At 43.5% G+C, this 21,354-nt stretch overlaps 1 protein-coding gene across 2 annotated transcripts in view; it reads left to right on the top strand.

Moving 5' to 3' along the window:
* The window catches only part of dicer1 (dicer 1, ribonuclease type III), a 37,975-nt gene extending 19,189 nt beyond the window's left edge, over positions 1-18,786 (top strand). Inside the window, exons 17-29 of one of the 2 annotated variants that reach the window (XR_011038519.1) lie at positions 424-577; positions 830-1,012; positions 1,107-1,212; positions 1,441-1,616; positions 2,530-3,277; positions 3,510-3,662; positions 4,851-5,498; positions 6,215-6,470; positions 6,637-6,905; positions 7,174-7,336; positions 7,459-7,534; positions 8,008-17,667; positions 17,766-18,786. Coding sequence is in view for 1 of the 2 variants with exons in the window: in XM_068338212.1 (XP_068194313.1) it covers positions 424-577; positions 830-1,012; positions 1,107-1,212; positions 1,441-1,616; positions 2,530-3,277; positions 3,510-3,662; positions 4,851-5,498; positions 6,215-6,470; positions 6,637-6,905; positions 7,174-7,336; positions 7,459-7,534; positions 8,008-8,173 (3,098 nt within the window). In the remaining variant the exon portion in view is untranslated. Of the gene's footprint in view, positions 1-423; positions 578-829; positions 1,013-1,106; positions 1,213-1,440; positions 1,617-2,529; positions 3,278-3,509; positions 3,663-4,850; positions 5,499-6,214; positions 6,471-6,636; positions 6,906-7,173; positions 7,337-7,458; positions 7,535-8,007 lie in introns of both variants that reach the window. The other variant, XM_068338212.1, reaches the window with a different exon arrangement.
* The last annotated feature ends 2,568 nt before the right edge of the window (positions 18,787-21,354 follow it).

Below are 21,354 nucleotides of genomic sequence, written 5' to 3'. Positions count from 1 at the left end.
GCAGGTAGATAAATTACGATCAATACGGCAACTCAAAAAATAGAACAAAACAATATGAATATCATTAACAAATTAAGCAATGAAATAATGATGAAATATAATAATTACATTAATAATAATAAAACAATAATAATAATTATTATTAATAGTTAATTAATAATAATATTTACAATAAAATATGATAATGAATAATGAAATAAATGATAGTGGTAGCAGCAACAGGTTTATGTAGAACTATAACTATAATAATCCCAAATTAGGCATCTAATCTGAAGAATATCATCCTGCAAAACTACTGTAGGATTTGACTGTTGTATGATAACTGTCTGTACAGTAATTTATCTACTGATGATGTGACGACTGACGTCCCTTTTCTCGATAAATATTTCAAACATTAGTTCTCATTACTCTTGTTTCGTTCAGTCGGGGACTCAAACACGTTGGATATGGACTTTAAGTTCATGGAGGACATCGAGAAATCTGAAGCCCGCACTGGCATCCCCGCCAGTCAGTGCACGAAGCACAACCCCTTCACCTTCAAACTGGAGGACTACCAGGACGCTGTGATCATTCCGAGGTACCAATACACCAGAAGAACATAGTGATGCGTTCTCCAAGAACCCTACTGGTTCTTAAAGCTGGGCACTAATAATATTCTTACATTTAATTCATGGGTGTCAGGTTTTGTTTCAAAAATAGAGAGCTTCATCCTTCTGTGGTTTTGAAATTCCTGTCCTGACATTTACAACAAGAGAAAAGAGTCGTTGCTTTCCATCCGTTGGCCTCGGTAGATGTTGGGTCTCATTAACGGTCGGCGCTCCCCTCTCAGGTATCGTAACTTCGACCAGCCTCATCGCTTCTACGTTGCTGATGTGTACACAGACCTGACGCCCCTCAGCAAGTTTCCTTCACCTGAATACGAAACGTTTGCGGAGTACTACAAAACCAAGTACAACCTGGACCTGTCCAACCTGAACCAGCCGCTCCTGGATGTGGATCACACCTCTTCCAGGTGAGCAGATGAGGGATGATGACTCTTTTCATTGAGTCTTGCATTGTTTTTGTGCAGTTAGGAAAATGAAGACATGTCTTTCTCGTGCTGTCAGGCTGAACCTGTTGACCCCTCGCCACCTGAATCAGAAGGGCAAAGCGCTGCCGCTCAGCAGCGCCGAGAAGAGGAAGGCCAAATGGGAAAGTCTCCAGAACAAACAAGTAATGATCCGAGTTCTGGTGGAAAGCTAAATAGAATTTATTACTCATCTGCATTATATGGATCAGTTGTAATCATTGTCAGATTGAGTAAACACAAATATTTTCATATCTTTCTGAAGCAAAATTTACCTGAAAATCTTCCTGAAACCTGCTGTTTGCTGTGGTGATTTATAGACGTTATGTCAGAACCACAACAATTCTAGAGTGAAGCGTTCTTGTGTTGGTCAGATCTTGGTTCCAGAGCTTTGTGCCATCCATCCCATCCCGGCCTCCCTGTGGAGGAAAGCAGTGTGTCTGCCCAGCATCCTGTACCGTCTCCACTGCCTCCTGACTGCAGAGGAGCTCCGAGCCCAGACGGCCAGTGAAGCTGGAGTGGGGGCTCAGACCCTCCCTCCTGATTTCAGGTCTATTACGTGCACCGCACATCAGCACCACGCATCAGCACCACGCATCAGCACCACACATCAGCACCACGCATCAGCACCACGCATCAGCACCACCCATCAGCACCACGCATCAGCACCACGCATCAGCACCACACATCAGCACCGCACATCAGCACCGCTGAGGCTCAGCAGTTAGAAACAGACACCTGCAATTAATCTACAAAAATCAGTTCTCCTGAAGTGACTGCATGCTGTTCCCTCTACTGTAATTCTCTTAAATCATGTATTTTCCACTCTAAAAGGCGCACTAGATTATAAGGCGCACCTTCAGTGAATGTTCTCTTTTAAAACTGTTTTCACCAAATTAGGGCGCACAGCATTATAACACGCATAGAATAGAAACTACTGTAGTGGTAAGAGAATTTATCTTGAATGAATGGCCCTATTCTAAAACTTCTTTCATATGTAAGGCGCACTGGATTATAAGGCGCACTGTCAGTTTTTGAGAATATGAAAGGATTTTAGGTGCGCCTTCTAGTGCGGAAAATACTGTCATTCATAATTGCGTTTGTTTGTTGACTCGTGTGACCAGGGTGTGAGAAGTAATGACCAGATTAATCCTGGGGAAAGCTGTTCCTTTACAAGTTTATATTAAATTGTACATATTAGGTAAATCATCAGCGTAATCTAATGTGAACACCCATTAAGTCAGTCAGCAAGGACTTTTACTTTTTTGTCTCGTTGTGACAGTTTACCATCCTTATTGGTCAAGTTTGGAATCTTTATCAGCAGATCCTATCGTCCTCTCTTTGCTAAAATTGGAAGTTGAATTTTTTTTTTGAAAATCCATGATTTTTAGGCGCCCCTCAGGTTTTGATCATTGTGTGTAACAACGTTTTCATATGCAGCTGGTCTTTTTTCTCTGCGGCAGGTATTCAAACTTGGACTTTGGCTGGAAGAGATCCATCGACAGTAAAACGTTCATCTCTTGTCCCGAGTCCTGCAGCGAGGATGGCGAGGTTCTCTGTCAGCACGCAGAGACTCTATCCCCTAACCCCAGTTCCCTAGCGTACCCCAGTAGTCCACACTCTTCCCTACCTGGGCAGGACCCCCTCATGGCCCTCGAGTCCAGAGACACCCCATGCATGAGGAACCTAATCAACGGCACTGCCCTAGTCAGCGATTGTGATGATGAGGGCCACAAAGACGAGCACCTTCAACAACATGACACTTGCCAAAGGCCTCAGCTCAGCCCTTCTGGGCTGCAGAGCCCTGAATCCATACAAACCACTACCTCAGCCCCCGTGCAGCCCCCCCACAGCTTGAAGACGACCATTTCCAATCCTAGCGATGAATGTACATCAGGGAGGACCACAGACTACAAAAATGAAGCTACCTCAGTCTGCAGTCGGGCAGCCGCGGGCCGCAGCGTTCCCACGGCAACTTCTGACCTCGTCCCCGAGGACAGAGCCCAGACAGGAGACTCCCCCAAAAGCCTGGGGCCGAACCCGGGCCTCATTCTGCAGGCCTTGACTCTCTCTAACGCCAGCGACGGCTTCAACCTGGAGCGGCTGGAAATGCTTGGAGACTCGTTCCTCAAGCACGCGATCACCACGTACCTGTTCTGCACCTACCCCGACGCTCACGAGGGACGACTCAGCTACATGCGGAGCAAGAAGGTGAGAAAGGCCGAGATTTTTAGCAGGACAATGAGGAATTCTAAATATAAAAAAAAAAATTTGTAGACATTTCATTAAAGCAGTCCCAAAGTAAACAATGCGTTATTCAAAAATAGTCGTCTTGAACCAAACAAGTCATTTTCATGACTCCTGATCTTTTTTAATGAACATTCTTCTGATAATGGGGGGTACAGTCCACCTCACTCACCGTCTTTGGTCTGTCCAATCACAGGTGAGCAACTGCAACTTGTACCGCTTGGGGAAGAAGAAGGGGCTTCCCAGTAGAATGGTGGTGTCCATCTTTGACCCCCCTGTGAACTGGCTGCCCCCCGGCTACGTGGTCAACCAGGAGAAGAGCAGCACAGAGCAGCTGGATTCAGAGGAGGTCTGTGGGCTTCAAAGATGATTTTTGTCCAATGTGCAGACGGAAACACATTTCTCTGTTTAACAAAGTTCTTTCTTTGCTGCCCCCAATTAACGGCAAAATAATCTAACAGAATGAAAACATTTTGAAAGGCGTCTGGATTCTGCTGCATTTTTATTTGTTAGTGTTATGATACAGTCTGACCAGTAGAGGGCAGGCATTGACTGCGTCTGGAAATGCAGTGTGTTGGTGTTTTGGTTTAAGTCCCCGAGCTTTTGAGTTCAGACTCCTACATTTACTATAATAGTATAGTATATAGTTTTACTACAATATAACTTACTAAAGTAAAAATATAAATATATGTCATAAATATGTTGATGATAATAAATGTATGTAGAACGTAAAAGAAAACACGTCCTGTAGCAGTTTTTACTGTTTAGTCCCTCTACATCTCCAGGTGTGATGAAGATCAGTTGATCTTCATCATTTCATGTTAAAAAGGTTATTGTTTAGTCTAACTGTAATGTGCAACAGAAAACACAGCAGGGCACCCAAAGCTATTTACTTGACTCATCCCAGACTGACACATTAGGATATTACAGCATCACATGAAATCAGGACGCCAGAATATTTACTGATCCATTCACTGATCAACTGTGATCGCTGATAGAGCTGTCAGCAGCTCATTCAGTCAACCGTCAGTGTATGCTGGCGTCATTATGGTAAGTGTTCTCTTGATAGTTATGACCTTTGCATTTTTGGGATTTTTTGGACCAGAAATTCCAAACAAAGACGTTAAAAAGCTGAATCTATCTTGAGGAGTTTAGTGTCTAAATGGAATCCATAAAGAGTTAACTCAATGTTGAACCTAAACTGTTGATTTAAAGGACTTAACCGCTTTTAATGGAGAGAGTGAAGACCCGTCTCTGTGTTTCCTATTTTTACTTCCACTGAACTCGACAACGACAGCGTATCACAACCTCAGAGGGAGTTTTTAGCTGGCATGCAGCTCCCCAAGCAGAGGAAGGAAGTGATTGTTGGTTGGAGGGTCTCCACAAATAATAAATTGCAATTTTTAGGTGTTAATCATAATTTTCACTAGTGGTCGTCTCGTGTTGGAGCTTCTATAGAGGAAAAGGTGCTTTAAATGGATTTGACCTGAAGCTAAGGTTATTTTTTCCTGTTGGGTGTCCCCCCGTTTGGTTCCAGGCTAAGGAGGAACTTCTTGCTAATGGACAATCTGGAAACGACTACGATGATGACGATGATGACGACGATGAAGAGGCAGAGCCGGCGGACGAGGATGGAGATCTGCTGCTGAAAGACGAGCCAAAGGATGAAGTCAACATGGAGGACGACCTGGAGTATTACAAAGAGCACATTAAGTTCATCGACAACATGCTGCTGGGCTCGGGTGCGTTTGGCAAGAAGATCTCTCTGGGTGGCTTCCCCCCCTCTCTGACCCCCGGCTCCGGATCAGCCCCTGCCATGGAATGCACGTACGACTGGAAGGCCCCCAAGAAGACCCTCCACGCCAGCCCGGCCCACTACCCTTCAGAGCCGGCGTCCAGCGGGCCGTCGGCGGAGGAGTTCGACTACAGCTCCTGGGACGCGATGTGCTACCTGGATCCCAGCAAGGCCGGAGAAGAAGACGACTTCGTGGTGGGGTTCTGGAACCCGTCTGAGGAGAACTGTGGAGCCGAGCTCGGCAAGCAGTCCATCTCCTACGACCTGCACACGGAGCAGTGCATCGCCGACAAGAGCATCGCCGACTGTGTGGAGGCTCTGCTGGGCTGCTACCTGACCAGCTGTGGGGAGAGAGCCGCCCAGATGTTCCTCTGCTCGCTGGGCCTCAAGGTGAGGACAGTGTTCGTGTCTGAGTCACGCCTGCTTCCACAGAGGCGTGAAAGTATCAACAAGATCAGAACTCAGCCTTTGGTCCATGAGTCATACTGCAGGAAACACATTTGCCTCCACACTGATTTGACACGAAGAAGTTCAAGGTGAAATCTTGGATGTTTTGCGTTCGATCTTCGTGATGGTAACGCTGACTGAGTGGCCAGTCCAACTCTAGTCCATTTAAGGGTGTTGTCTCGTTATTTTACAGATATTTAAGTAAGATTCTTGTTTTCCTCCAAACTTTCTCTGCTAAACTACAATTACCAATGAAATATACAGATGACATGAACGATCTAACAGTACCAGCACCTCTCCAAATAGAAAGAGTAATAAATAACCCACCAATATACAAATAGAAAGGCATAAATAAGCCATAGGAATAAAAAGAAAAGATGAAAAAGACGACAAAAAGAAAGACAACATTTCTTTTCCTCTTGTATCACATTCATATAGATTGTAAAAATGTCGAAGCAGTGAAATAATGTGAAAGCTGAAAAAAACTCGAATGGATTGTACTCAGATTGTGAAACAGAGATGGTCTGAAGGCAAAACCAAGTCTTGAGGTTCATAGGTGACAAATCTTCTAGATTTACAATGTATAAAAAATGTGTGAACACAGAAACGGTGCGTGTCGATCCGACAGACGGACTCAGAGGTTCTTTTGGTGCTGATAGGTGTTACCTTTGGAGAGAAGGTCCGTGACGGGAGCGGCGCCGCGGAGCAGTCAGTCTGCGGTGATGGATCTGAGCTACGGTTGGCTGAAGATCCCCCCCCGCTGCATGCTGGACCACCCGGACGCAGAACGAACGCTCAACCACCTCATCTCCGGTTTTGACAACTTCGAAGGAAAGATCAACTACACCTTTCAAAACAAGGCCTACCTCCTGCAGGCCTTCACGCATGCCTCCTACCATTACAACACCATCACAGGTGAGACTGGACATCACAGCGTCAGGATGCTTGTGCTTGTGTTTCAGTGTCAGACATGCCCTAACGCCACTGGGGGTAACATTCGGTTCTTTTCTGGGGACACAAATTCCCCTGAGATGGCTAGAATGCAGTTTTCTCTCTGACTGCTCCGTTCTCTTTTCTCCAGATTGTTACCAGCGGCTTGAGTTTCTTGGCGATGCAATTTTAGACTACCTCATAACAAAGCACCTTTATGAAGACCCCCGGCAGCACTCCCCCGGCGTGCTGACCGACCTGCGATCGGCGCTGGTCAACAACACCATCTTTGCCTCTCTGGCTGTAAAGTACGACTACCACAAGTACTTCAAGGCCATCTCACCGGAGCTTTTCCACGTCATCGACGACTTTGTGCAGTTCCAGCTGGAGAAAAATGAGATGCAGGGCATGGACTCTGAGGTACGTCTGCAGCTGACGCCAGCAAGAGAGATGCCCCCATCCCGCGGGACTGATACTTATAAAGACAGATTTCAATTTCTCTAAACTATTTTCAGTTGAATACAATACAATAACGGAAAAACCCAGCATTTTTTATCAAGGGAAATTTGGGTTTAAAGGCAGCCTTACAGCTCCTGGTAACAGTCACCCTCACTTTTGACTCCAGGGGGGACGAGACGGGGAGGGGGGGGGTTTGTTGTCAGGCTCACAGCTTTGCTTTGTTAACCAGCTGCGGCGCTCTGAAGAAGATGAAGAGAAGGAGGAGGACATCGAGGTTCCTAAGGCCATGGGGGACATATTTGAGTCACTGGCTGGAGCAATCTACATGGACAGCAGGATGTCACTGGAGACCGTGTGGCAGGTGTATTATCCAATGATGAGACCACTTATAGGTGAGGAGAAGCGTTTTCTCCTTTATATTCTTATATTTCAGCTTTTCCTTGTTGGTGAAGCGATGGCTATGGGAGGTCTGAGGGCGTTTTTATAATTACGTTTATTGTCTCGCTACTTCCAGAGAAATTTTCTGCCAACGTGCCGAGGTCTCCTGTGAGGGAGCTGCTGGAGATGGAGCCAGAAACTGCCAAGTTCAGGTTAGAGATTAATATTTCTAGTTTGGTAAATCATCAGAATAATCAATAGATTCATCAATTCCTGAAATAATACTTGTATAATATTCTAGAATATATTTTTTGCATATTTTTTGTATAATAATAATATAATAATAATAGTTATGAAATATAATAATCTAAAATATATTTTATGTTTTTAATAAAAATATAATAATAATAATAATAATAATGATAATTGTAGTTATGAGATATAATAATAATGATAATAACAATAACAATAATTGTATAATAATGTAAAATATTTATTTTTAATAATACAAATTTTTTTTTTTTAAATTCCTGAAATAATAATTTACTGCAGCCCCAAACTAGAGGCTGTTCCTTCAACTCAAACCTCTGGCACTCAGAAGTTTTTCCTATCATTTCTGTTGAAACCACATCTTTGTTGGAGACCACATAGAACACAAGTGACACGTGTTTCCTGTCCTTTGCAGCCCTGCTGAAAGAACCTACGATGGGAAGGTGCGGGTCACGGTGGAGGTCGTGGGTAAGGGCAAGTTTAAAGGAGTCGGCCGCAGCTATCGGATCGCCAAGTCGGCAGCGGCGCGTCGAGCTCTGCGCAGCCTCAAAGCCAATCAACCTCAGGTCCAAAGCAACTGAGATCAGCGTTAGCGCCGAAGCTAATGACGCTAACAAGAAAAAGCAGCATCGACTGCACCTTCAGCCTGCGGCGGCTGGACGGAGGCGGCCAGACGGGGGCGGAAGACGCAGACTGATCTCACCACAGATTTCACATCGTATCTTTTAACCTCCTTTTTTTTTTTTTTTTGCGCCAACACAATCTTTAATTTCTCTCTCTGCTTTAGTGCTTTATTAATTTTTAGGAAAGCGTCTGCAGAAACATCAGGTGTCAGTGTCTGTTCCTCACTGGTTGTGATTTTGTTTTTTGTTTTTTTGGGCTAACCTCCACATCAGTGAGACGAGACTTATGGTTCTGGTGTAGTATTAGACTGTACATATTTCAGTCCGAGGTGTAAATCAAAGTATGTAGTAGGAAAAAAAAAACGCTAAACTCCTCAGCCTGTGCACTAGTGCCAGTCAGTTTGAAAAGCGCTTTATTGTGAAGCGCTTTAAATGACGGACGTGGCTAAACTGAAACCACTGGAGCAAAAACCTGGTGGCACGTCTGTCTCCAACCTGTCTGAAATGGTATTCGGAATCATTTTTTGCACTTATTCCATTAGGGTCTGTTACTTTGAGATCTGTGTTGTCACATTGACACGAAACTCCTACACCTCTCCTCTTTCTCTCTCTGCCCTCTCTCTCTCTCTGGTGTCAAATTTATGAATGATTTTCTCGGCCTTGGATGCTAAGGCTCACTCTCGCGTCCGGTAAGACGGACAGGAGTTTCAACATTCCCTATTACTGTAATTTAAACATTTTTAAGCGTGCTTGAGGTTGCATGTTCTTGAATTTTATGTATAAAACCCATGACAACTGGATGGCTTCTATCAATGGTTTAAATCTTATTGAAATATCTGGACTGTGTGAAAGCAATTATGTTTATGGCATTACATTTGCATGATTCGGTTTAAAGTTTTTGATACCAGGAATGGATGGGATGTAATCAGCCATTCGTCGGCACAAATTGTTTTTTTGTTTTTTTCATAAATCGATCATCCATTTTTGATACAAGAAGAGAGACATATCACTGATTAAGTATGCTGCAGATTTTCTTTTACAAATTGGATACTTGTGTAAGACAAACACAATGTTTTTGTGAGAAAAGGTCGATTTGTTTCAGCATACCCCCCCCCCATCCACACCTACCAAAGCTATGACAGGTGGAGGCCGCTTCCTAGGCATGAGGATACAAGCCTTTAGATGGTTTTCTCGCTTCAAAGCTAAATGTCTTTTTTCTCATGTTCTCTTTCATTTGAATACCTCAGTTAATTGCATGAATTTTCTTTCTTTTTCTTTTTTTTTTGGTGCTATGTTTTTGTATTAAGCTTGAATTTCTCATCTTTTTTTGCACTGTAACTATAATACCTCCTTATTTGACCTTTTTGTTTTTAATTTTTGGAAGTCTGTATACTTTGGTTGTCCCATAGGTCAGCTATGGAAGTATGAGGGGAGCAGCATGTGTATCTTTGCCCCCCTTATATGCCATTGGTTGACACGTTCCTGCAAATAAGCCTGTTTTGTTTTTCTCTCTTCACAGCCTGAATGATATGAAATATGATTTGAACTCTTGGTAAAAAACAGACTGATCAAATCGATGGATGCTTGTGGAGGTAATGAGATTGCACTCGTAAACTTTGGGTTTTTTCAGACAGTTTCTTCAAAACACAGGTTAAGGGGAAGAACTTTCTTCATGGGTCGAGGTTGTAAGAGACTAACTAACCCGTGTGGATTCTCAGCAATGTCTGAAGTCACAATCACGTCTCCGCCCACTGCTGCTCTGGGACGCTTTCTTTCATTGGTCGTTTCTGGAGGAAGCTGCAGATCAGGCGGGTAAACTCTGCTGTGTGTAGCTCTACAAGCTTGGCTGCTGGTTCCATCAGGTCTGCATTTAAATGACAGTATTTTCCGCACAGTTAGTCGCACCTAAAAGCCTTTAATGTTCTAAAATACCGACGGCACGCCTTATAATCCAGTGCGCCTTAAACAGTTCAGTGGTTCCTCTACTTATGAATGTCTCTACTTACAAAATGTTTCTACTTATGAAACGCCTCAACAGGAAAATATCGCCTCTAGTTATGAAAAAATTTCGACTTACGAAAGGTTAAAATACAGTTTGGGCTGATACTCTCAGCTCCCACAGGTTCCTGTACGCAACATTCTTACAGCTGCTCTGCCATTGGCTATTACCTAGCATACTGGCATCCCATTGGCTAAGAGGGACCTCTGTGTGGAGCTAGATAGGTGTTCCTCGTCATTCGGCCCTTGACTCATTAGGTGTTCTGATAGTTTTACATAAATATATTAACTTTTAGAGTATTCACTATGGACCCCAAGAAACTGACGGAGAAAAGAGGAAAAGACGAAGAAAAGAGTTTTTTTGTCCGCACAAAGCAAGAGATCATAGAAAAGTGTGAAAAAGGGATGCGTTTGGTTGATCTCACCAAAGAATATGGCCGTAATGCATCTACAATCACCACGTTATTAAAACTAAAGGAAGTTTAAGGAGTTTAAGGCATTGCGTGGGTGGTTGGAGAAGTTCAGAAGGAGGACTGGAATTCACTCTGTTGTTCATGGGGGGGCAAGAGGGCATGAACCAAAGAGGGCAAAAAACAATGAGGACAGCAGTTAAAAGGTAAATGACCATCATTATTATTCTTTACTCTGTTCTTTGTTTTTAACATTATACACAACTCTCATTTATTGTGTAATAATCTAATCGTAACATGTATTTGTTACATGTTTTGATGCATTTTTATGCTTCATAAAATGTCTGAATTTTGGGGGGCTTGGAACAGATTAGGGCATTGGCATGGAAAACGCGTCTCTACTCATGAAATTTTCTACTTTAGAAATTTCTTCCAGAACCAATTAATTTCCTAAGTAGAGGTACCACTGTGTATGGAAAGGTTTCAGAGCATTCATTGAAGGTGCGCCTTATAATGCGGAAAATACTGTACACAGAGGAGATAACTAACAGATGGTGTTCATGATGATCACACCCATATTGAGTGTTAAGATAACTCAGAATTTGTGAAATGTATTTTCACCTGGGGGATGAACACCAGAGGAACCAGCGTGAACCTTGGAGATGATGCTAACAGCTTTGGCACAAATGAACCTCAGTGACAAAACGATGATGTGTCTTCCGGCTCCTCCAAACCCGTTTATCCTTCAGCTTCCTGTCAGTATATCAGACACCTCCTCTCAACATCTGCCCCCCCCCCCCTCCATCAGATCACAGGAGAAATCCATCACTCCTTCTGAAATCCTGTTGTGTGTGCATGTTGGGAATGTGAAGCTGCATTATGAAAAGGTTTCCAGGTTGATGCAGGTGTACGGCTTCATGTATTTTGTCCCTGAGGCATTTAAACAGCAGGAGTGACTTCAGCTGAAATCTGGCTAGATTGGTGTTCCATTGTGCTCAGAGGAAACACTTTCAATGCATGTTTGTTCAGAAACATAAATGCTAAACAACACTAGAAACACAGGGCCGTTACGGACAGGGGGATTCCTCTTTTCATCTCATTTGCACCGTGTAGCTTCGTAGGTTTTCTTCATAGATTCTTCAGCAGTTTGAAACAAAGTTGGACATTTTGTCCCAGGCTTGAACACCTTGTGTTTGCTTGATCAAGATGTTTCAGAGGCATTAATCTATTGTGGCGTCATTTGTCAACTTCTCAGGTCAGCAGAGTGTAGCACAGGTCGGGTACTGAAGCTAGGAAAGAGTTCCTAGCTTCTGATTCGTTGCTACAGACAGCTAGATGAGACGAGTCTGCAGGCCTGAGATCCTGGACCGGTGGAGCACGCTATGCCCCACCTGGCCAGGAGACCTCCCCAGGAGGCATTTCGGTCATGACCCAAAACTTGTGACCACAGGTGAGAGTAGGAACGTAGACTGACCGGTAAATTGAGAGCTTTGTCTTTGGACTCGGCTCGTTTTGGAATATTTTATTTTTAAGATAACTTGGAACGAGTTTCCATCAAAAATTAGAAGTAAAAGTCTGCTTTTGAGAATGACTCCCGTTCTTGTCATTTGAAAAAACAGAACGAATTGGAGGAAATAACTACAAATGTCCACAATGGAGGACATTTTTAAATGCTAAAATACAGTCAAAATAATTCAGATAATGTTTGAAAAAGGTTGTTAAAAGACTAAATTCAGGAGTTAATTCAGTAGTGTGCAGTACACGGGAGATATTCAAGGTCACAAATCTGAGCCCCTGGTAGTCAGGAGGTTTTAGTGCCGAGTTCTCCAGTCAGTTTGGGATCTGCTGTTTGGAGTCCTTCAGGGTTTATTTCCCTGTCAGAGGCTGTCAGAGTTTATCTGACCTTCCAGCCACACAACATTCACGACCACAGCATGTAGTACACACACACACACACACACACACACACACACACACACACACACACACACACAGCTTTAGATTTGTCTCCTACCTGGGTGGTGGTGGTGGGGGTGTCACTGCAAAGGAAAGGGAGGAAAGAGAACGTGAACCTCTCATATGATGCCATACCCACTCTATTTGTTTGACTGATTAAGAAAATAATTACCCCACATAAGTGGCATTAATTTCCAGCAGTTGAGTTTTTCTGCCTTTGGTTTTTTTTCCTGAGGAAGGTGTGTGTGTGTGTGTTTGTGTGTGTTTTCTCATACCCCCTCCCCTTTTATCTTTTTACTCATGTAGCACAATGAGCATTGCACTTGGGCGCCATACTTTACCTCATGTTGGAGCGTAAGGGAGTTACAGATGGAGAGGAAGGAGACGTGTGTTTTATATGATGCCATAATGTAAAGAGGACTAACTCACGGTTCAGGCTGTGCTGCTGTTTCAGTTGCTGGTATTTTACACACCAACGTATTTAAAAGTAGAATAAATGGTTCCAGGAGAAGAGACGATACGTCTCCAATACACTGTAAAACCTTCGCTGCAGTTTGTATGGGGGTGGGGGGTCACACAGACCGACATCCTGCCTCACACACACAAACTGACTCGTCTCAACCGTGATTCGCTGTCTGGTGTACTTCTCTCCTGATTGGATATGGACTTAAATCCAAGTGATGCTCCAGCCTCTTCTCTTGTGCTGTTACTTTGGACACCCCCCCCAAAACCCCCTACTTTAAATTTAAAGGAAAAATCCACTCAAGCATGTTCCTGTGCTGTGGATTGAAATATGCATCTGGTGTTGTAGCCATATTGTCTTGAATATGTGTACTTGTAAACCAGTTGGGGAGTTCCTGTAATCTTTGGAAATTCTAACTGTGAAGAAAAACACCTCTACAATTAAAAAAAAAGTTTTCAGTTTAATTGCCCCTTTCTAACTGCTAAGTGCAGTTAGCCCTAATCAGCTAGAGAATAAACACATATGGACAGGGGTCCACAGGATTCCAGAAAGTCAAATCATCAAAGAGAAATTTATTCCCGATTAAATAATCCACGAGGATGAGGCTGATATGGATTTTTCCTTTTCACAGAATGTACAAACTCCTCTTAGCAGAGGACTGAAATGTCTCGGACAGTGAACGGGGCAGGTGATCATGGGGGGGGGGGGCATCAGACACCATCACAGGAGCTGAATGATCTACAGATTTGTTACTAGCATGGGGGATTATGTGCCATCACAGCTGTAGCAGATGTTGAAGGGACATTGGAATAGAATTGATTTTACTCATACTGTAACACCATGCTGCAGTGGTTTGCGGTCTGCACCTTAATGGATCACAAATATCTTTGTTTATTCTTTTTTTTTTTTTTTTTTTTATAAGTGTAGCCCAGTATATCTACAATAAAGTAATGGAATGTGAATATCCTCCAGTCCTGTGGTGTTAATCCAGCATTCCACAGTTAGGAGTATGTGATTTTTTTTTTGTCATTCCCGGGAGAAATCTGGAAACCCTCAGCAAGAGCCACAACAGTCTACCTCAGGAACATGAGCGAGGGCAATAAGCACATGAGCAGCGCACTTCCGGATGCTGTCAGCCAATAGAAGGCACGTACGGTATCATGTGACTACCTACTGAAAATCTGTGAAGAGGTGAAGCCGGGCATCTTGAAGTGCAAACATGCAAGGGATTACTGTAATCCTCAAGAGGATGGATTATAAGATCAACACAGGGCAGAACAAACAATACCCTCCATGGAAGACACAGTTAGAGCCCAAGATAAAGGCGACACGGAGAGACGTCAGCCAGCTAGCAGAGCTGAAGAAAGGGGACATGGTGAATAAAGGGGTACCCAGGAAATACAAAAAGCTCTCCATACCTGAATCACTCAAAACTGCCAGACTAACAGCTCTGGGTACCCGACTGAAGAGATACACCTAGGAGATAAAGACCAGGAGAATAAACAGACCTTCTCAACTCAACCAGCAGGGGTGTACCGTCAGTGGCCGGTCAGACCCACCAAGAGCTGAGGTGGAGAAACACTGGAAGGACATATGGGAAAGAGAAACATCACACAACACCGATGCCCAGTGGCTAGTGGACCTGAGGACTGACCACAGCAGCTTCACAGAACAAGAACCAGTACCCGTGTCAGATGTCCAAGAGAATCCCTCAAAGATGGAGAACTGGACAGCACCAGGCCCTGATCTGATCCATAGATACTGGTTAAAGAAGCTGATGGCACGCCAACCGCTGGCCAACAACCTGTCTCTGTACAACATGGAAGCTTCGTGGCGGCTAAGATGAGTGGTCACATGGCTATGGTTATATGGGCAGAAAGGAATTGGCAGAAAACAACAAAGGAGCCAAGAACAAGCTACTGGTGGACCTAGGGGGTGGCAGTAGTGACAGGGGGCTCAGTCCACTAAGTCCTGGATTGGGGCCTGGATGTTGCTGGTTCAAGACCAGGGTGGGCCAAAAATGTTTTGATTGTGGACTGGCAGTGGGAGGAACCGGTTCACCTCCTGAGCACTGCTGAGGTACACCTGAGCCAGGCATTGTCCCCTTACAAGCTGCTCATGGTGCATCCATGTGGAAGCTGCCTCAAGCCAAGAAACTGCAGCGACCTTTGCTGGTTGTCCTGTCCTGCACTAGTCCGTGTCCCTGCTGTGTGTTGTGAAGTGAATTTAGTTAGTAAATCACAATTTATTACATGGCTTATGTTGACTGTGACAGGCAAGTCACCAGATTTACATGTGTATGACATGAGTGACATGTATGTGGCATGTGTTACTCACATGTGATATAAGAATGAAACATGTGACACATGTTAAATTCACATGTGGCCTGTGATGAATAAGACATATATGTGTGATTTATGTGATATCTGTGTATCATGTGGCATGTATGTGAAGTACACATGCCGTGTGTGTGACACATAAGTATGTTATTTTACTTTGAGTAGTCGGAGCTACAGGAGGAAAATAAATTCTCCCTTTAGTCAGATACTGTTTTGGTTTCCTGTTACTAGAGCACCTGATCTCAGAGCAGTATCAGTCAGGCGTAAATAAGAATCAAGCTGTTGATTGAAGCCTTAGAGAGTGTTAGCGAATAGGAAAATGAGCTGACGACACCTGCTTAGGCAGATAATCAAAGCAATATCAACTTTCTGCAACTGCTGCTGTCTTCCTTGTGCCAGGATCACCATGTCCCTGTTCACCACCCTCTGCTCTTCAAATTGTGCTCTCCTTTCCTTCTGTCGATGAGACACAGATAATGAAATAAGGTTTGAGGCATTGGAGGCTCGGGGAGAAGCATGGAAGCGGTGGGAGGAGTGCGACATAATTAAAATATCATTTCAGCCCCTGCTTGGACTATTTCCATTCAGCATTACCACATCCCCACAGGTAAATTGCTCCCTGTATTCCTGCATTGATGGTAATGAGCAGTGGTTAGGTCTGACACCATGTCTCCTCCATTTATTCTAAATGAGAAATATGCCATCAACAGGGGGGAATAAATCATAGCGACTTTAAATATGATATGAGCCCAGCTGAACTAAAGGAGTGAAACACAGTAAAAGTATATTAGGTTGACTGATTGAAAGTGTGTGTGTGTGTGTGTGTGTGTAGAAGGAGGCGTTGTCAGTTGAGTTATCAGTCCTAGAAAAAATATACTCGTGCCAATTATATTACATCCTTAACTTATCAGCCTAGTCCCATTTGCCGTCTTAGATAGCAAACTGACACGTCATTTTTCTCTCGTTGGGTTTCAGCTAATTGTGGATTTTATTCAAACAGACAAAAGAGTTTTGATTACCGCTCACAAGAAAACTGACTCTGATGTCAAATATCCATTAACCATCAGTCCATCACTAATATTAAAATTTATATATCAAAATATATATCAAAAGCTCTTTCCTTTATTGTTTTTTTCCGTCTGTCTGTCTGTCTTTCAGTCAGTCGATTCCAAAATGACGAGTAGCTCTTTTTCCACATGAAGTGAAATTTCTGTTTAAAAGAAGAAGATTCATACTTTATTTGTCCCGAAACGAGAAATTCTCTTTTCACTCACCAAAAACAGCGTTAGACATGCACATACATGTTGTTTCCAGGCTCCTGAACAAACACAGAACACGCTAGGGGCCTGTAGGCATGCAGTTAGTATATATAGGGGGAGGCGGAATGAAGGGTCGCGTGAGGGATCGTGCCCCAAATGAGCAGCTTGACAGCGCCTTGCTCAAGGGCGCCTCGGCAGTGGCTGGGAGTGAGCTGACACCCCCCAGCCACTAGAATGTCTTGGCGGGAGCGGGAATCCAACCACCGATGTCTGGTCTCTAAGACGTCTGCTCTACCACTGAGCCACTACCGCCCCGAAACGACTTCACCGTGGTCTAGTAGCATTTATGTTTTAATTAGTATGACTGAAAACACTTCTAACACACACACACACACACACACACACACACACACACACACACACACACAGACACATATCCTTGGGGTGGTGGGGGGGCTGAGTCCTCTGGGAGTTGGACAGTTGTGTTCAGTGTGTTAGTTGTTGGTAGGACTGCACTGAGACCTCAGATCTTGTATCTGGAATCTGCTGGAGCTGTTCCTACCTTTAGTAGGTCACAGTCCCATCCATCCATCCATCCATCCATCCATCCATCCATCTATCCATCCATCCATCCATCCTCCTCCGCTCATCCGGAGTCAGGTCACGGGGGCAGCAGCTTCAACAGGGAGCCCCAAACTACTCTCCCCGGCCACCTCAACCAGCTCTGATTGGGGGATCCCAGGACGTTCCCAAGCCAGTGTTGAGATGTAATCCCTCCTCCTGGTCCTGGGTCTGCCTCGAGGTCTCCTCCCAGCTGGACGTGCCAGGAACATCTTCCTAGGGAGGCGCCCTGGAGACAACTGCAATATTGCTCTTGCTGCCCCAATTCGGAACCATCTGAACCATTCTTTGTCTGGACCTTCACCTGAGACCTGTTTGCCTTGGGTGACCCTACCAGGAGTACAAGACTCCCGCCAACATCGCTCCCAGGATCCTTAGGGCACACAAACCTCTCCACTACAATAAGGTGATGGTTCCTTGGAGAGGGGTCACGGTCCCCGATGCTCCAATTACCTGCACCACTATTATTTTTGATCTGCACATCCTTTCTGTCTTCTCTTTCAGCCGTGGCTTCTTCTCAAGCTCGGATGTTCCCCCTACCTGATGTTGCTGTCACTGGATTACTGGATTACTAAATTTTTCACCTCTGCCGCCTTCTGTTGTTTCTTCACTTGGTCATTCTCAACTATAAGTGTTTACATTGTGACTGGAATTTACCACCTATAGTGTATGCAGATGTTCTTCAATGATAATGGGACTATTGGCCTTTTGGACATTATGGGATCCACAAGTAACCCTATGTAGTATTCTATATGGGTAATAGGATTCTTTAAGCTCTTGAAGATATGTTTATGCCTCAATGTCTTTGGTTGATCAATGTTCAATCGAAGATATTGAGGACCACGGTACAGTTTGGGGCAAGACATTTCACATACAGTGTAGTTGGACATCTGGCAGCTGAATGACATAATTAAAAAAAGCGTAACGTTGGAGCTTTAACACAATAAAAAATAAGAGAAAAATAAGCAAGAAATAAGTAGCAAAGCTAAAAAAGTGAACTTCATTGGAGCTGGTGGTTACACGTGCATACGGTGGTGCATGCGCATGGTTAAAATGTGTTACAAGAATACTCTGCAAACCCAATTCTAGCCTGTTGTCCACTTTGTCTTACCAGCAGAAATACATCATCAGTTCTCAAAATATCAGCGGGATGGATAAACGGTCTCAGATTGTTGATTTCTAGGTAAATCTGTGTTGTTATGTGGAAGGATGATCTATTGCTTTCGACCACCACATTAAAAACAAAATTTCATAAATTAATCTGTGTACAAGTTTTCCTTTTGGAATGTAATGAACTTGCCGGAGCCAGAGACAATTTTTGATTCTGTCTGGGCTGAACTGTGATTTCTAAAACTAAATCAAAAAGTGAAGTGAGGAACACTGACGGGCTGGTTTCAACTGTAGACACCTTTTCCAAACCATCTAAATACTGGTGGTTGTCCCATACATGCTGGACTCTTCATGATATCAACCACGTTGTTAATGATGCATGATATGTTCATGTGAGGGTTCATGTGCTGTGAAGTGAGAGAAATTGAGCAAGGTGATGAAGGACACATTTTGCCTTAAATATGAAAAGCTTAAGTTAAAGCCCTCCCGAGTTTTGGTCTGGGCTGTGGCGGCTGCAGAGACTGATGGGGATGAGATAAAGCCATCAGTCCAGATGGTTCTGTTGAGCATCTCAATGACATCAATACCACCATGGATGAGCTGCAGCATCTCCTGGTGCAGAAAAACCACAGCTGTCTACGTCAAACTGTTGTGATTGGTAATAAAGTACAGCTGTGACCATGAAATCAGGACTTAGCATAATTAGCCACTTTGAAGCATAGAGTTAATACCAAAATCTTTGCCATAATACTAGGGGATCTGGTGCTACTTAATGACAATCTGATCTCCAAACCTCTCATCTCAGATGTTTTCCTTCTTAGCAACTGTGCTGTTTTGGGGCAGAGACATGAGACTCGAGTTCCATTTGGATCATTTGTTCAAGCGCCAGACACAAATGCCACAGTGCAATACCCTCAATTCCCATTTAGAGGGGAAGGCCAGTATGATACATGTGCATTTTGAAAGAAAAATACGGAGTAAGTATGAGTATAATATTACAGTGGTATTAGGGCGGTTGTGTTCACCTCTGAATTGACTTGCAGTGGCATTTTTGCACAAGAGCTCTTACATATGGCATGCAGGTTTGGACAGAATGCAAAGTGATAATGTATTTATTTTAATCCCTCTATGCAGTATATCTCTACTATTGCACATTTCATTTTTATCTCAAGAAAGTAGTGCATCCCTGGGATGCGCTTCAAGGAAAATTTGTGCGTCCCAACATGACGTTTATGCATCCCAAGAGTAATAACAGAACACATATTTTCTCCTGTGGACACTGCACCAAGCTGACAGAAGCTTCACACACACATTTCAGTAATATCTGTAGTAATATCTGTAGTAATATCTGTAGTAATATCTGTCTCTTTTTCTTCACTAACTTGATTATTTATTCAAGAAAATGCTCATTGTCACTTTCTTTTTCTCCATCTCTTGAATCTTTTTCAGAGGCATAGTGATAATCAATCAACCTTTATTTGTATAGCACCTAATCACATCAGCAGACATTTCAAAGCGCTTTAACAGACAGACAAACCCAACAGGACTCTTCTTGTTGCTCTGGGGGGTCGAACTAACTCCTCTCTCACTGCAGCGTTAAAACCAGCAGACGTCGTGTTGCCGTTTGGTCGATTTTAATCAGGTAGAATCACACAGGTGAGTACAAACAAACAGATTCTACCTGTCAACCTTTTTTTTTGTCTTTTTGGATGTTGATGTTGCAAAACTGATGAAAGTGAAGTCTGCTGTCATAACATGTCTGGAAAGAAAAGTAGATAAATACATTTTTAAAAAAGGTAAAAAATAAATCTCATGACGAGAATCTACAAAAAATATCAAAACATGATGGCGATGGTTAAAAATTTAAGTGGAGAAATGCAAAAATTGTGAATATTTTTGATAAAACAATAACTGTCCAATTTTATTTTTTTAAAATTTATCAGTGGGACTACTTCAATGCTCAAAAATCAATATTCATCTGCAATTTATGATCACCATAAAGCATGAAGAACTTTATGGTGATCATACATCAAAATACATGTTGGATTTATGTATTTGCATGTTACTACACATGTTTATTGCGAGCATACGTATTCACGTGTTTCAGAAGAAGTGTTACGGATTAAATGTACGATTTATCTCATTCCTCATAAGAATACATCTTCGTTCTTTTCCCACTTCTTTTTCTTCTCTTTTTTTGTTGTTGAAACATATCAAATGAAAATGTATTTCTTTAAACTTGCAACTTGTTTGTGCAATAGCCCTAAGCCGACAATGACTCCCCATCAGCTATGTAAACCGAGACTCCCGCGGCCAATGATTAGGCATAAACGGACCAAATCAAGGCTCCACTTTGGTCTGGATTGGCTCAGGCCTCTCAGCTTTCACCCTCAGCTGTTTAATGCCTTCCTGGAGCAGCCGGGGCAGAACTGGTGGTTGGAGGGGGGGGGGGGGGGGTTGGATGTGTGTGTGTGTGCAGATGGAAATGCTTTTCAATGTTCCTATCAAGCCACATTAAGATCCACCATAAGACAATCAAGCAATCCGTGTCCAGCCCAGACACACACCCTCATCACCTAATCTCCAAAGCAAAACTTTCAAGCCTCTCTTAAATCCATCGGCTCGTTCATTTTCCCCTTACGGTGCTTTTCTATGTTTAATGAAGCTGTGATAAATTTATGGGCAGCCAAATCCCGCTCTAATCCCACCCCTGATAATAGCAGCTAGGTAACTGTTTTCCTTAAACATGCTCCATAAGTACCGATTGGAGACCCGCCGGCTCTGTGGCTATTACTCAATATCCTAATTGGCACTTGCTGTATGTAATACACACCACAGGTCAGTGGAAGGCGGCTGCATTGTTTGGGGGGGGGGGGGGTTTGCTCTATAAAACAGGGGTCCTGCTTGCATCACAAAACGCACACCCCAAAAGGTTGAGGGGGCAAAGGCAATGGCAGGGCTAAGCCAGCGAGTAACGAGGTGT

Source organism: Antennarius striatus, chromosome 17 (genome assembly GCF_040054535.1).
Source record: "Antennarius striatus isolate MH-2024 chromosome 17, ASM4005453v1, whole genome shotgun sequence".
Taxonomy (NCBI): Eukaryota; Metazoa; Chordata; class Actinopteri; order Lophiiformes; family Antennariidae; genus Antennarius; species Antennarius striatus.
The sequence above is the reverse complement of the archived record's forward strand: the minus strand, read 5'-3'. Positions and strand labels throughout refer to the sequence as shown.